The sequence below is a fragment of the Odocoileus virginianus genome, unplaced genomic scaffold, assembly GCF_023699985.2.
Source record: "Odocoileus virginianus isolate 20LAN1187 ecotype Illinois unplaced genomic scaffold, Ovbor_1.2 Unplaced_Contig_30, whole genome shotgun sequence".
NCBI classification, from domain to species: domain Eukaryota; kingdom Metazoa; phylum Chordata; class Mammalia; order Artiodactyla; family Cervidae; genus Odocoileus; species Odocoileus virginianus.
In genome coordinates, this window is record NW_027224347.1 from 28,891 (window position 1) to 43,498 (window position 14,608).

General features: G+C 38.5%; 1 protein-coding gene across 1 annotated transcript; it reads right to left on the reverse strand.

The window, feature by feature from the left end:
* Positions 1-599: 599 nt before the first annotated feature.
* LOC110148348 (olfactory receptor 51V1-like) lies at positions 600-1,391 on the reverse strand. The gene has a single exon (XM_070464598.1). It carries the CDS (start codon positions 1,389-1,391, stop codon positions 600-602), a length of 792 nt encoding a protein of 263 aa, XP_070320699.1.
* Positions 1,392-14,608: the final 13,217 nt, after the last annotated feature.

Genomic DNA, 14,608 nt, shown 5'->3' on the forward strand with positions numbered 1-14,608 from the left:
AGGGTGGAAGTTGGGAAGATTTGCTGGCGGGCAAAAAGCATCAAGATTAATTTTTTGTTGTTTGCTTGTTTCATTGGTTTTTTAATTTATTCAAAAAGGTCAAATTCTCTATTATGCTTATTCAGTGACATGGGCATGTGGCTAAACTGGGAAAATTGGGTAGAAAATAAACAAAAATGTTGTTTAGAATAGGGAGAATAAGAAAATTTTTGGTCCTTAAGTAATTACTTGGGGGATTTTAATCAGCAAAATGTACCTTTTTATAATGAATGAATCCCAAACTGGCCATAGTGAGATGAATTTTAATAGCTAATCTGCCTCAGACCTTATTAAGATTCTGAAGCTATTATATATGTATTTTCAGATATACAAAAATCATTGACAGCATAACATGTTAATTTCACTGATATGATAGTTTCAAGGAAAAAGCAGAGGAAGGTATTTGTAAAATGGAAAGCCTCATTCAAATGAAAGTCATTAAACATATTTTAAATATTCACTGACTCTTATCCTTTGGAACTCCTTTGTTGAATTTTAAATACATTCACATTTGATATTAAGACATATTTTTTCACATAAAACAATCTCTGGACTCTTCTTCATATTTGCTGGGTCTTGATACTATAAATAATGGGGTTCATCAAGGGTGGGAAAAGAATATAGACATTGCCCATGAGAACATGAACCCAGGGTGAGAGATGTCTGCCAAAACGATGAACCATGGTCAGACCAATGATTGGGATGTAAAAAACTAAAACAGCACAGATGTGAGATACACAGGTCTGCAAAGACTTGATTCTCTCTTCTCGTGATGCAATTGCTAAGACTGCATGCAAGATCATGATATAGGAGATAATGATGAGCACTGCATCCAACAACAGGTTGCTGATCACCAGGGCCAGACCATAGATGCTATTGAAGCGGATGTTTGAACAGGCCATTCGAATTAAGTCTTGGTGCAGGCAGAAAGAGTGAGAAAGGATGTGGGGGTGACAATAATTTAAGAACTTTAGGCGAATAATGACTGGAGGTATGAGCATAGAACTCCTACATAAGATTGCCACCCCAATCTTCATGATTTTGTCATTAGTTAGGATGGAGGAATAGCGTCGTGGATTGCAAATGGCAATGTAGCGGTCAAAAGCCATAGTGAGGAGGACAGAGGACTCCATGAAGGACAGACCATGGATGAAATAGGACTGGGCAATGCAGGAATCCAGGCTGATCTCTTGAATGACCCCCCATAGGATTCCCAGCACTGTGTGCACGGTGGACAGCCCCACACACAGGTCAGTGAGGGCCAGCATGGCCAGGAAGTAGAACATGGGCTGGTGCAGGCTCGGCTCAGTCCTGATCACGTGGAGCACCATGCAGGTCCCCAGGAAAACCATGGCATAAATGGAGGCGAAAGGGATGGAGAGCCAGAGGTAGTCAACTTCTAAGCCAGGAAAACCAGTGAGAGTAAATCTGGAACTATTGAAGTTCAAGATAGAGATAGCAGACACTAATAGAGGATTAAAAATATTTCTGCTGCTGCTGCTGCTGCTAAGTCGCTTCAGTCGTATCCAACTCTATGCGACCCCATAGACAGCAGCCCACCAGGCTCCCCTGTCCCTGGGATTCTCCAGGCAAGAACACTGGAGTGGGTTGCCATTTCCTTCTCCAATGCATGAAAGTGAAAAGTGGAAGTGAAGTCGCTCAGTCATATCCGACTCTTACCGACCCCATGGATTTCAGGCCACCAGGCTCCTCCATCCATGGGATTTTCCAGGCAAGAGTACTAGAGTGGGGTGCCATTGCCTTCTCCAAAAATATTTCTAGAGAGGTATTAAAAATTAGATCACTTTATGACCCTTTAATTTCTAGTAATGTTTGTCTGCTTTTGAGAAGAAAATATAATACAGTTTCCTCAAGTATCATGAACTCAGCAAAATAGAGATCTGATTTGTTTTTATTTAGGTCAAGAACCAGTTGTCTAAACATAGCTATTCCAGTGCTAGTGACTAAGAAGTCAGAAGACTAGAGGGTTTTAGGCAGAAACAATAATGTTAATAGGCTCATGGGACTCGGTTGGGGATACACTTCTGGGATCTCTGTTTATTTCAAAAGTTAGATAATATATGACCACAGGAGCATATGCTGCCATGGCTGGCAGCACCACTGGGAAAATGTGAAATGCATGTGTAATTTTTCTCTTGGGTAGAACAGCTGATCATTTTACTATCACCAAAGTATCATAGATCCCAAAGGAGATAGACTTGTTAAAGTAACCTAACTTCGCATCAAATAAAGTTAGCCAAAATAAATGTAACAAAATAAGTGGAATCAGAATTGTGTGGTGCATTCCACACTGCTTAGCTTCTAATAATTTACTGATTTTAGTTATACTTTATTTTTCTTCTCTATGTTCATGTATCTCTTTATCCTGTTAAAAGCTTTCTAACTTTTCTGACATTCTCAATACTTTTACTTTTTATGTCTTTCTATAAAATATAAATCATGCACTTTAGACTGTAAAGTCCAAAGCCTGCATTTGATCTTGAGTAACAGCTGGGCATGAAATAGCTAGATCATATGGTAGATATTTAACACTTTGGCAAGAATAGAGTGGAATGAAATATTTGAGTATTCTAAGGAAAAAAAAGTCTAAATTCTACATGTAGTGACATTATCCTTCAAAAGTGAAAGAAATATTTTCTCAGATGTGTAGAAACAGAGAATCAATAGGTAATAAACTGACACTGCAAGAATTACTTTAAAAAGTTTCTCAGAGTAATGAAAAATGATATTGTCAGAAATTTATATCCACATTAAAAAAGCATCAGAAATGGAATAATGAAGCTAAAAGATACTTTATTTTTATTTTTAATTGATATAATAGATAACCATTTATTCAAAGAAATAGTTGTAAGAATGTATTTTATGATTATATGGATAAGTGAATGATTAATAGCAATGTTATAAAACATGGGAAAGAGAAATTGGGAGTTGGGAATATTCTAATGTAAGTTACCTTTGGTACTCATAAAGTGGCATGTTTTTGAGTTGATAAGTCATGTCTGACTCTTTTTCAACCCCATAGACTATAGCCTGCCAGGTTCCCCTGTTCATGGGATTTCCTAGGCAAGAATACTGGAGTGAGTTGCCATTTCCTTCTCCAAGGGATCTTCCTGACCCAGGGACTGAACCTGCATCTCCTGCATAGCAGGCAGATTCTCTACTGCTGCAGATTTCTCTACCAGGGAAGCACATAAAGTGATATATTATTGTGTAAAAGTGAACTTGGATTAGGCACTTGCTAAACAAAAATGGAAAATAGGTAAAACTGATATGCAAGCAGATAAAAAGGAATCATCTAATGTGCTCAATTAAAACTAGGGAAGGGGAAAAAAGAGAAGAAGAAGGGAACAAAAACAAGAAAGAAGAGAAAAGTAGATCAAGTATAATTTATAGAAAACAATATCAAACATGGCTGATTTTAATCCAATTAAGTCAAAGATCACTTTAGGTGTGAAACATCTGAATATCAAAAGTAATAGGGATAACTTGTCAGCGTGGATTTTAAAAACATATAATTATATATTGTCTACATGATACCACTTTAAAAGCACAGGTTACTTGTTTCAATGCCAAGTATACTATCAAGGGTGAAACATATCACCAGCCCAGGTTGGATGCATGAGACAAGTGCTCAGGGCTGGTACACTGGGAAGACACAGATGATGGGACAGAGAGGGAGGTGGGAGGGGGGATCGGGATGGGGAAACACATGTAAACCCATGGCTGATTCATGTCAATGTATGGCAAAAAACACTACAATATTGTAAAGTAATTAGCCTCCAACTAATAAAAATAAATGGGAAAAAAAAAAGAAGAAAAAGAAAAGCAGGCCAAAAAAAAAAAAAAAAAAAGCACAGGTTAAAAGTTAAAGAAAAACATTGGATGAACACTGATAAAAAGAAATCTGAATTAAATACATCGTTTTCAGACAAAATTGATTTCATAACAGTGAAAACTATCATGGATGAAGTAGAACATGATATAGTAAAAAGAAAGGGGGGGCCAATTTTTACTCAAAATTAGTATTCAGAGCTTTTGTGATTATTTGTGGACATGCTCAGAGAGGGAGAAAAGTGAGTCTCCTGATGTAAATATATGTCCCTGATGTAATACCCTCCTTTCTTGGTTCAGCTCTCATACTGTAAATAATCTTCTTCATGATCTATTTTGTGCCATCATTTAAACATTTTTCTACTGTTGATGATAATTTGCTGCTTGAAATGCCTCCAAACATAGTGCTGTCTAGTATAACAGCAAGAAGGCTAGGATGTATCTTACAGAGAAATTTGTGTGTTACACAACCTTTCTTCAAGTGTGATTCATACTGCTGTTGTGAGTTCAAAGTCAATGAATCTACAATAGAGTACATCCAGGAAAAAAAAGAAAATACCTGCATCCATATATGAGGACCCTCCAGAAAGTGCTATAATAATATCTGTAGTACATCATGAAGCTTGAAGAAAAGGGGAGAGCAGCTAAATTTGTGGATTCATGAGACGACAGCTGACAAAAACTTCATAGTGGATATCATTGTTGAGTGATTGAAAGCCAAAGAAATTAATGGTCAAGATTTCAGACTTAGAAAAATGTTATCCCTTTTCAGCTAATGCTAGCTGATTGAGTGTTTCAAATGGCCTTTTGGCATGGTAAATTTTAAATGTTAGACAGAGTAGTTTTTATATATGAGGAAGCAGAGGAAAATTTTTTAAATTATTTTTTATTGAAGGATAATTTCTTCTCCTCCACTCCCCCCATGTCCATAAGTCTCTTCTCTATGTCTGTTTCTCCATTGCTGCCTGTAAATAAATCCTTCAGTACCATTTTTCTAGATTCCATATATATGCATTAGAATATGATATGTATCTTTCACTTTCTAACTTCTTTTTGTTTAATAGGTTCTACATTCATTCACCCCATTAGAACTGACTCAGATGTTTTCCTTTTTATGGCTGAGTAATGGACAGGGAGGCCTGGCATGCTGCGATTCAAGGGGTCACAAAGAGTCGGACACGACTGAGTGACTGAACTGAACTGAACTGAATATTCCACTGTGTACCAGAACTTCTTTATCCATTCATCTGTCAATGGACATCTAGATTGCTTCCATGTTCTAGCTATTGTAAATAGTGCTGCAATGAACAATGGGATACATGTGTCTTTTTCAATTTTGGTTTCCTTGGGGTATATGCCTAGGAGTGGGATTGCTGGGTCATATGGTGGTTTTATTCCTAGTTTTTTAAGGAATCTCCATACTGTCTTTCATAGTGGCTGTATCAATTTACATTCCCACAGTGCAAGAGGCTTCCCTTTTCTCCACACCCTCTCCAGCATTTATTGTTTGTAGACTTTTTGATGATGGCCATTCTGACTGGTGTGAGGTGATATCTCATTGTAGTTTTGATTTGTATTTCTCTAATAATTAGTGATGTTGAGCATCTTTTCATGTGTTGTTAGCCATCTATATGATCTTCTTTGGAGAAATGTCTGTTTAGGTCTTTTTCCCACTTTTTGATGGGGTTGTTTCTTTTTCTGGTATTGAGTTGTATGAGCTGCTTGTATATTTTGGAAATTAATCCTATCTTATCTATGTATAGATATATCTATATGTATACATATATATGTATATAGGTTTATATATATGAAGTGAAAAAAGTGAAAGTGTTACTCGTTCAGTCATGTCCAACTCTTTGTGACCCCGTGGACTGGAGCTTGCCAGGCTGTGGAATTTTCCAGGAAAGAATACTGAAGTAGGTTGCTGTTTCCCTCTCCAGGGAATCTTCCTAACCCAGGGATGGAACCTGGGTGTCCTACATTGCAAGTGGCTTCTTTTATATAGTGAGGCATTTTTTCCAGTCATTTCCCATTAGAACCATATAGACAGCAGATACTGATATCCTCATTACACAAAGAGGGAAGTAAGCACAGACAGATCACAGCCAAAGACAAACCGCTGGTTAGAATGGAGCCATTTATTGAACTTGACAGTCTGGCTCCTGACTTTGCTTTTCACAGCTACATTACCAACAGAAAAATAAATTGGCATTACATTTACGATAGTCTCATCAATACTAGGGTTTCCCAGTGGCACAGTGGTAAAGAATCCACCTGTAATACAGGAGTCACAAGAGAGGTGGGTTTGATCCCTCCATTAGGAAGATCCCCTGGAGAAGGAAATAGCAACTCACTCCAGTGTTCTTGCCTGGAAAATTCCATGGATAGAAGAGCCTGATAGGCTACAGTCCATGGGGGTCACAAAATGTCAGACATGACAGAGAACATAGTCCATCACTAATATTTTTTAATAAAATACATGAAAAAGTTGTATGGGTTGGAAAGGGTTAAATGAACTCTTATGCTTAGGGCATATATCTGAATTTTCCTGTGAAGCAGCTGGCTAGATATGTCTTTGTATCAGTTGAACACATGTTCAGAAAAGGTATCTGGATTGAGAGTGAAAATTTGAAAGTTAATTGGAGATTTTTAAATATTCAGATTGCTCAGAAATTTTACATGATCCATAACATAAGAGAAAAAGCATAAATGTAAGCCAAAGAGTAACACAGAAATACTCTAAGTTTCTAAGGAAGAAAATAAATGTGAGATTTAGAGCCTTTTGAAATGGAGGAAAAAATGAAAGTCACTGCTCACAAAAATTGATAGAGTTAACATGTTTTTCTATGTAGTATGTGGACCACTTCAGTTCGGTTCAGTTCAGTCGCTCAGTCGTGTCTGACTCTTTGCGACCCCATGTATCACAGCATGCCAGGTCTCCCTGTCCATCAACTCCTAGAGTCTACCCAAACTCATGTCCATTGAGTTGGTGATGCCATCCAGCCATCTCATCCTCAGTCGTCCCCTTCTCCTCCTGCACCCAATCCTTCCCAAAAGAGCCCTTAGGGTCTTTTCCACTGAGTCAACTCTTCATATGAGGTGGTCAAAGTTTGGAGTTTCAGCTTCAACATCAGTCCTTCTGAAATGTTGTTGCTGAGCCATGCAAAGACACCGGGATTCTTGGCTTCCAAAGGAGAAGAATTCTATCTGGGGCCAGAGACGAGGCTTGATAGCTCAGAGCTTTTGTGTAATAAAGTATTAAACTTTATTATAGTATTATACTTTATTAAAGTATAAAGGAGATAGAGAAAGCTTCTGACATAGGCATCAGAAGGGGGCAGAAAGAACAGCCCCTTGCTAGTGTTAGCCATGAAGTTATATACTCTCTAATTAGTTATTACAATGAGTCAAAAGAATGTCTGGAGGTTATAAAGACCTCACTAGACCTATTCCTATAATTTATACCATAAGATAACAGGATTAGCCAGAAAGTTTTTTCCAGAGACTATCCTCAAGCAGGGTACTTTATTGTTATATAAGCCTAAGGGATGTAGAGGGACAAAAAAAGTTTGTCCTGTCTTCTTTGTTGAGAATTCCAGACCCCTCTCTCCTTGGGGACCCCTGGACTTCTTATCAACCTGCCTAGGAAATGACTCTCTCATTCCCCCCTTTTCTTTTAGGAGAATTATGTTGCCAAGGGAAAGGGGCATCGTTTTCATTCCATAACTACTTCCCTGCTGTTTAGGGGTGTGGTCCCTAAATTGTTGAGGCAACATATTCTCCTAACCCTCATATTGAGGGTCTCTGATCCAGGGGCCCCAAGTAATAGTTGGAGGAGGCTGTGGCACTCGTAGGAGCTCGGACAACCATTTGTAAATTAAAAGCTTTCATGCAACTAGAAACAAATCCAATTACACAGTTACAGATGCAAGGAGCAAACAGCAAAAATAGAACAATCAGAATTACTGTAATTAAGATAGTTTTCCACCATGGGGAACTGGTTGACGTCTCCCAAAGTGAGGCAATTGAGGCTTTAGGAGTATCCATAGCCCAGTCATCTTGGTCATGTGTTTAGTAAAATGAGTAACATCAGTGCTCATATCAGGTATATAAGTACAACATTGGGTAGGAATAATAGCACAAGTTCCTCCTTGTGCAGCTGTCAGAATATCTAAAGCTAATCTGTTTTGTAAAACCACCTCTCTAATTTATCCTTGTTCAGCATTAAAAGCTGAAATATCTTTTTGAGAATCTTGTAATGCCTGTTGAGTAAAATTAATCAAAGCATCCACTCATAGCATAACATCTGTAGTTCCCAAGGAGGGAACAAACACTGCAGCCAAATAATCATAACAGTGAAATACAGACCTTGTCCACTGAGTTTTAATGTGGGGTAAATTAGCAGGCTTTTCTGGAAGCTCTGAAAATATAAAGCCGTGAGTAAAAGCTAGACCCAGGGTGCATCTCCCTATCCAACCAGGGGGAGGCCATGTCCGTAGGTAAGAGTCACATATCCAGTAAGTCCCGTTTGGAGCAAGCCAGCATGACTGAGATATCCAGTCCCAATCAGTGCCTGGCCAGACAAAGGGAGGACCTGAATTGGGGTTGGAAAACACAGGAATGATTACATTGCATATTTCCTGAGGCAAAAATCCCAAGTGTTTCCAATCACTATAATTAAGTTGTTGACTAATTTCTGGGGATGGCTCTATTTGTCCCCAGCATATAGGGACAGTAGATATTAGACATCCTTTTTCATGAGTTAACCATATAACCTCATCCCATATTTGATAAATGCCAGGTAAAAAACCATTAGATTAGACCTATTTACCTTATGTGTTGCAAAATAGTCATTGAACTGAGACAATGTATAATCAAAATTAAAAGTCACATTATGTCCATAGTTAAAGTACAAAGTGTTGCACCAGTCCATTTTAGGGTTGTTAGATGTCATCAGATGAAGAAGAGGCATCACATATGATTGTTGTCGAAGGTATTTGCAGACTTGGAGAAAGTCTTTTCCTTGAAATGGAGATGTCCACCATGGGAAGCCTTCCACTGATGAAGAGGGGAGCTCTCCACAGACCCAGCAGTTAGACTGATTGTGAAATGCTGCATAGGAGTGAACCCAGGACAGGAAGGCATTGTCTTGAGGTTCAAACGACAGACTCAGGATTTTTGGAGTCAGCATAAGTAGGCTCACATAGATTATCAGGCCCATCTGAAAAGTACAAAGCCAGAGAATAGAAAGTAAAGACATAAAATGAAGTCACTTAGTTCTGGTCAGGGTGCCACCTCTTAACTCGAGTGAGAATTCCAGACCTCTCTCTCCTTGGGGACCCCTGGACTTCTTATCAATCTGCCGAGGAATTAACTCTCAATAGAACCAGGAATCCATGAATCAAGGCAAATTGGAAGTGGTCAAACAGGAGATGACAAGAGTGAACATTGACATTCTAGGAATCAGTGAACTAAGATGGACTGGAATGGGTGAATTTAACTCAGATGACCATTATATCTACTACTGTGGGAAGGAATCCCTTAGAAGAAATGGAGTAGCCATCATAGTCAACAAGAGAGTCTGAAATGCAGTACTTGGATGCAATCTCAAAAACGACAGAATGATCTCTGTTCGTTTCCAAGGCAAACCATTCAATATCATGGTAATCCAAGTCTATGCCCCAACTAGTAATGCTGAAGAAGCTGAAGTTGAACAGTTCTATGAAGACATATAAGACCTTTTAGAACTAACACCCCAAAAGATGTTCTTTTCATTATAGGGGACTGGAATGCAAAAGTAGGAAGTCAAGAAACACCTGGAGTAACAGGCAAATTTGGCCTTGGAGTACAGAATGAAGCAGGGCAAAGGCTAATAGAGTTCTGCCAAGAGAATGCACTGGTCATAGCAAACACCCTCTTCCAACAACACAAGAGAAGACTCTACACATGGACATCACCAGATGGTCGACACCGAAATCAGATTGATTATATTCTTTGCAGCCAAAGATGGAGAAGCTCTATACAGTCAGCAAAAACAAGACCAGGAACTGACTGTGGCTCAGATCATGAACTCCTTATTGCCAAATTCAGACTGAAATTGAAGAAAGTGGAGAAAACCACTAGACCATTCAGGTATGACCTAAATCAAATCCCTTATGACTATACAGTGGAAGTGAGAAATAGATTTAAGGGACTAGATCTGATAGAGTGCCTGATGAACTATGGATGGAGGTTTGTGACATTGTACAGGAGACAGGAATCAAGACCATCCCCAAGGGAAAAAAAATGCAAAAAAAAAAACCAACAACAACAAAAAAAAATAGATTGTCTGAGGAGGCCTTACAAATAGCTGTGAAAAGAAGGGAAGCAAAAAGCAAAGGAGAAAAGGAAAGATATACCCATTTGAATGCAGAGTTCCAAAGAATAGCCAGGAGAGATAAGAAAGCCTTCCTCAGTGATCAATGCAAAGAAATAGAGGAAAACAATAGAATGGGAAAGACTAGAGATCTCTTCAAGAAAATTAGAGATACCAAGGGAAAATTTCATGCAAAAATGGGCACAATAAAGGAAAGAAATGGTAGGGACCTAAAAGAAACAGAAGATATTAAGAAGAGGTGGAAAGAAAACACAGAAGAACTGTACAAAAAAGATCTTCATGGCCCAGATAATCACGATGGTGTGATCACTCACCTAGAGCCAGACATCCTGGAATGTGAAGTCAAGTGGGCCTTAGAAAGCATACTACAAACAAAGCTAGTGGATGTGATGGAATTCCAGTTGAGCTATTTCAAATCCTGAAAGATGACGTTGTGGAAGTGCTGTACTCAATATGCCAGCAAATTTGGAAAACTCAGCAGTGGTCACAGGACTGGAAAAGGTCAGTTTTTGTTCCAATTGCAAAGAAAGGCAATGCCAAAGAATGCTCAAACTACCACACAATTGCACTCATCTTACACGCTAGTAAAGTAATGCTTAAAAATTCTCCTAGCCAGGCATCAGCAATACATGAACTGTGAACTTCTAGATGTTCAAGCTGGTTTTAGAAAAGGCAGAGGAACCAGAGATCAAATTGCCAACATTCATTGGATCACTGAAAAAGCAAGAGAGTTCCAGAAAAACATCTATTTCTGCTTTATTGACTACACCAAAGCATTTGACTGTGTGGATCATAATAAACTGTGGAAAATTCTGAGAGATGGGAATACCAGACCACCTGACCTGTCTCTTGAGAAACCTGTATGCAGGTCAGGAAGCAACAGTTAGAACTGGACATGGAACAACAGACTGGTTATAAACAGGCAAAGGAGTAGGTCAAGGCTGTATATTGTCATCCTGCTTATTTAACTTATGTGCAGAGTACATCATGAGAAATGCTGGGCTGGATGAAGCACAAGCTGAAATCAAGATTGCAGGGAGAAATATCAATAACCTCAGATATGCAGATGACACCACCCTTATGGAAGAAAGTGAAGAAGAACAAAGAGCCTCTTGATGAAAGTGAAAGAGGAGAGTGAAAAGTTGGCTTAAAGCTCAACATTCAGAAAACTAAGACCATGGCATCCAGTCCCATCACTTCATGGCAAATAGATGGGGAAACAGTGGCTGACTTTATTTTTCTGGGTTCCAAAATCACTGCAGATGGTGATTGCAGCCATGAAATTAAAAGATGCTTTCTCCTTGGAAGGAAAGTTATGGCCAACCTAGGCAGCATATTAAAAAGCAGAGACATTACTTATGCCAACAAAGGTCCGTCTAGTCAAGGCTATGGTTTTTCCAGTGGTCAGGTATGGATGTGAGAGTTGGACTCTGAAGAAAGCTGAGCACCGAAGAATTGATGCTTTTGAACTGTGGTGTTGGAGAAGACTCTTGAGAGTCCTTTGGACTGCAAGGAGATCCAACCAGTCCATCCCAAAGGAGATCAGTCTTGGGTGTTCATTGGAAGGACTCGTGTTGAAGCCGAAACTCCAATACTTTGGCCACCTGATGGGAAGAGCTGACTCATTTGAAAAGACCCTGATGCTGGGAAAGATTGAGGGCAGGAGGAGAAGGGGACAACAGAGGGTGAGATGGTTGGATGGTATCACCAACTCAATGGACATGGGTTTGGGTGGACTCCACAAGTTGGTGATGGACCTGGTGTGCTGGTGAGACCTGGTGTGCTGCGGTTCATGGCGTCGCAAAGAGCCAGGCAGGACTGAGTGACTGAATTGAACTGAATATACATATTTATATAAGTAATGTTTATATAGTATATATAATATGTATTATACTATATCTATCAATTATTAATACATATATATTTAAAATCTTACTTGAGATAAAACATAAATATACCTTTAAAAAATAATAAAAGCAACCCCTTTAGCAGGGAGAATAGCGGCCACTACATCAAATATTACTAATATGAAGGATCTTGTCTGCTTTATTACATTTCCAGTCTCTAGAATATTACTATGTCCTAGTACATATAAAAGAGTTGATTTGATGAATAAAAGAGTTGGTTTAATGAATAAATTCAGGAATGTGAAAAATTTCCATATGTATGATGTTGGAGCTAGAGATCATAAAGTTTCTTTGCACAGCAATGTTCAGAGCAGTAGATGTACATGGTTTGTGAATTTTTTCTTTATTATTTCTACCATACTTACATGAAGAATTAATCTTTATAATTTTTCCTAGTTAGTAAAACAATTAAGTAATATATATATTTAGGTAGTGGAGAATGGTTTTAAGTACACTATGTAAGAAAACTCAATGACATATTTTGTGACCACTAAAATTACAATTATGAAAACTCTATCATTTCTTTTAAGAAAAATCTCTGTTCCATTATGTTTTCTCAGAGGAAAAAGCTATGAATTATTACATAAAGCCAATGTTGTGAAAAATTTTAAAGAATTTTGTGAAACAAGCATATCTTTAAGTATTTGTGACCAATCAATATATCCCTATTGAAATTAGTTTTACATTGAGACATAATCCATTGAAAAAACTATCTGTTTATTCTAATCTTTCTGGCTCTTGTGAAAATGGAATGAGAATAACCCTATTCCCTACTCAAGAAGCTCAGCTCTGGTGTAGCTTAGGCTCCACAGGGAACCCATGCACACCTGGGCCACTTTCTTGGCTCCTGGGAGCCTGTGATCTTAGAACTATTAATATAATTGAGGTTAGATGAGAAGAAGTAGATTTGCTTTTTTTTTTCTTTTTTTTTCCATTTATTCTTATTAGTTGGAAGGCTAATTACTTTACAATATTGCAGTGGTTTTTGTCATACATTGAAATGAATTAGCCATGGATTTACATGTATTCCCCATCCCGGTCCCCCCTCCCACCTCCCTCTCCACCCGATCCCTCTGGGTCTTCCCAGTGCACCAGCCCCAAGCACTTGTCTCATGCATCCAACCTGGGCTGGTGATCTGTTTCACCCTAGATAATATACATGTTTCGATGCTGTTCTCTTGAAACATCCCACCCTTGCCTTCTCCCACAGAGTCCACAAGTCTGTTCTATACATCTGAGTCTCTTTTTCTGTTTTGCATATAGGGTTATCATTACCATCTTTCTAAATCCCATATATATGTGTTAGTATACTGTAATGGTCTTTATCTTTCTGGCTTACTTCGCTCTGTATAATGGGCTCCAGTTTCATCCATCTCATTAGAACTGATTCAAATGAATTCTTTTTAATGGCTGAGTAATATTCCATGGTGTATATGTACCACAGCTTCCTCATCCATTCGTCTACTGATGGGCATCTAGGTTGCTTCCATGTCCTGGCTATTATAAACAGTGCTGCGATGAACACTGGGGTGCACATGTCTCTTTCAGATCTGGTTTCCTCAGTGTGTATGCCCAGAAGTGGGATTGCTGGGTCATATGGCAGTTCTATTTCCAGCTTTTTAAGAAATATCCACACTGTTTTCCATAGTGGCTGTACTAATTTGCATTCCACCAACAGTGTAAGAGGGTTCCCTTTTCTCCACACCCTCTCCAGCATTTATTGCTTGTAGACTTTTGGATAGCAGCCATCCTGACTGGCGTGTAATAGTACCTCATTGTGGTTTTGATTTGCATTTCTCTGATAATGAGTGATGTTGAGCATCTTTTCATGTGTTTGTTAGCCATCCATATGTCTTCCTTGGAGAAATGTCTGTTTAGTTCTTTGGCCCATTTTTTGATTGGGTCATTTAATTCTCTGGAATTGAGCTGCAGGAGTTGCTTGTATATTTTTGATGATTAATCCTTTGTCTGTTGCTTTGTTTGCTATTATTTTCTCCCAATCTGAGGGCTGTCTTTTCACCTTGCTTATAGTTTCCTTTGTTGTGCAAAAGCTTTTAAGTTTCATTAGGTCCCATTTGTTTATTTTTGCTTTTGTTTCTAAAATTCTGGGATGTGGGTCATAGAGGATCCTGCTGTGATTTATGTCGGAGAGTGTTTTGCCTATGTTCTCCTCTAGGAGTTTGATAGTTTCTGGTCTTACATTTAGATCTTTAATCCATTTTGAGTTTATTTTTGTGTATGGTGTTAGAAAGTGTTCTAGTTTCATTCTTTTACAGGTGGTTGACCAGTTTTCCCAGCGCCACTTGTTAAAGAGGTTGTCTTTTTTCCATTGTATATCCTTGCCTCCTTTGTTGAAGATAAGGTGACCATAGGTTCATGGATTTATCTCTGGGCTTTCTATTCTGTTCCATTGATCTATATTTCTGTCTTTGTG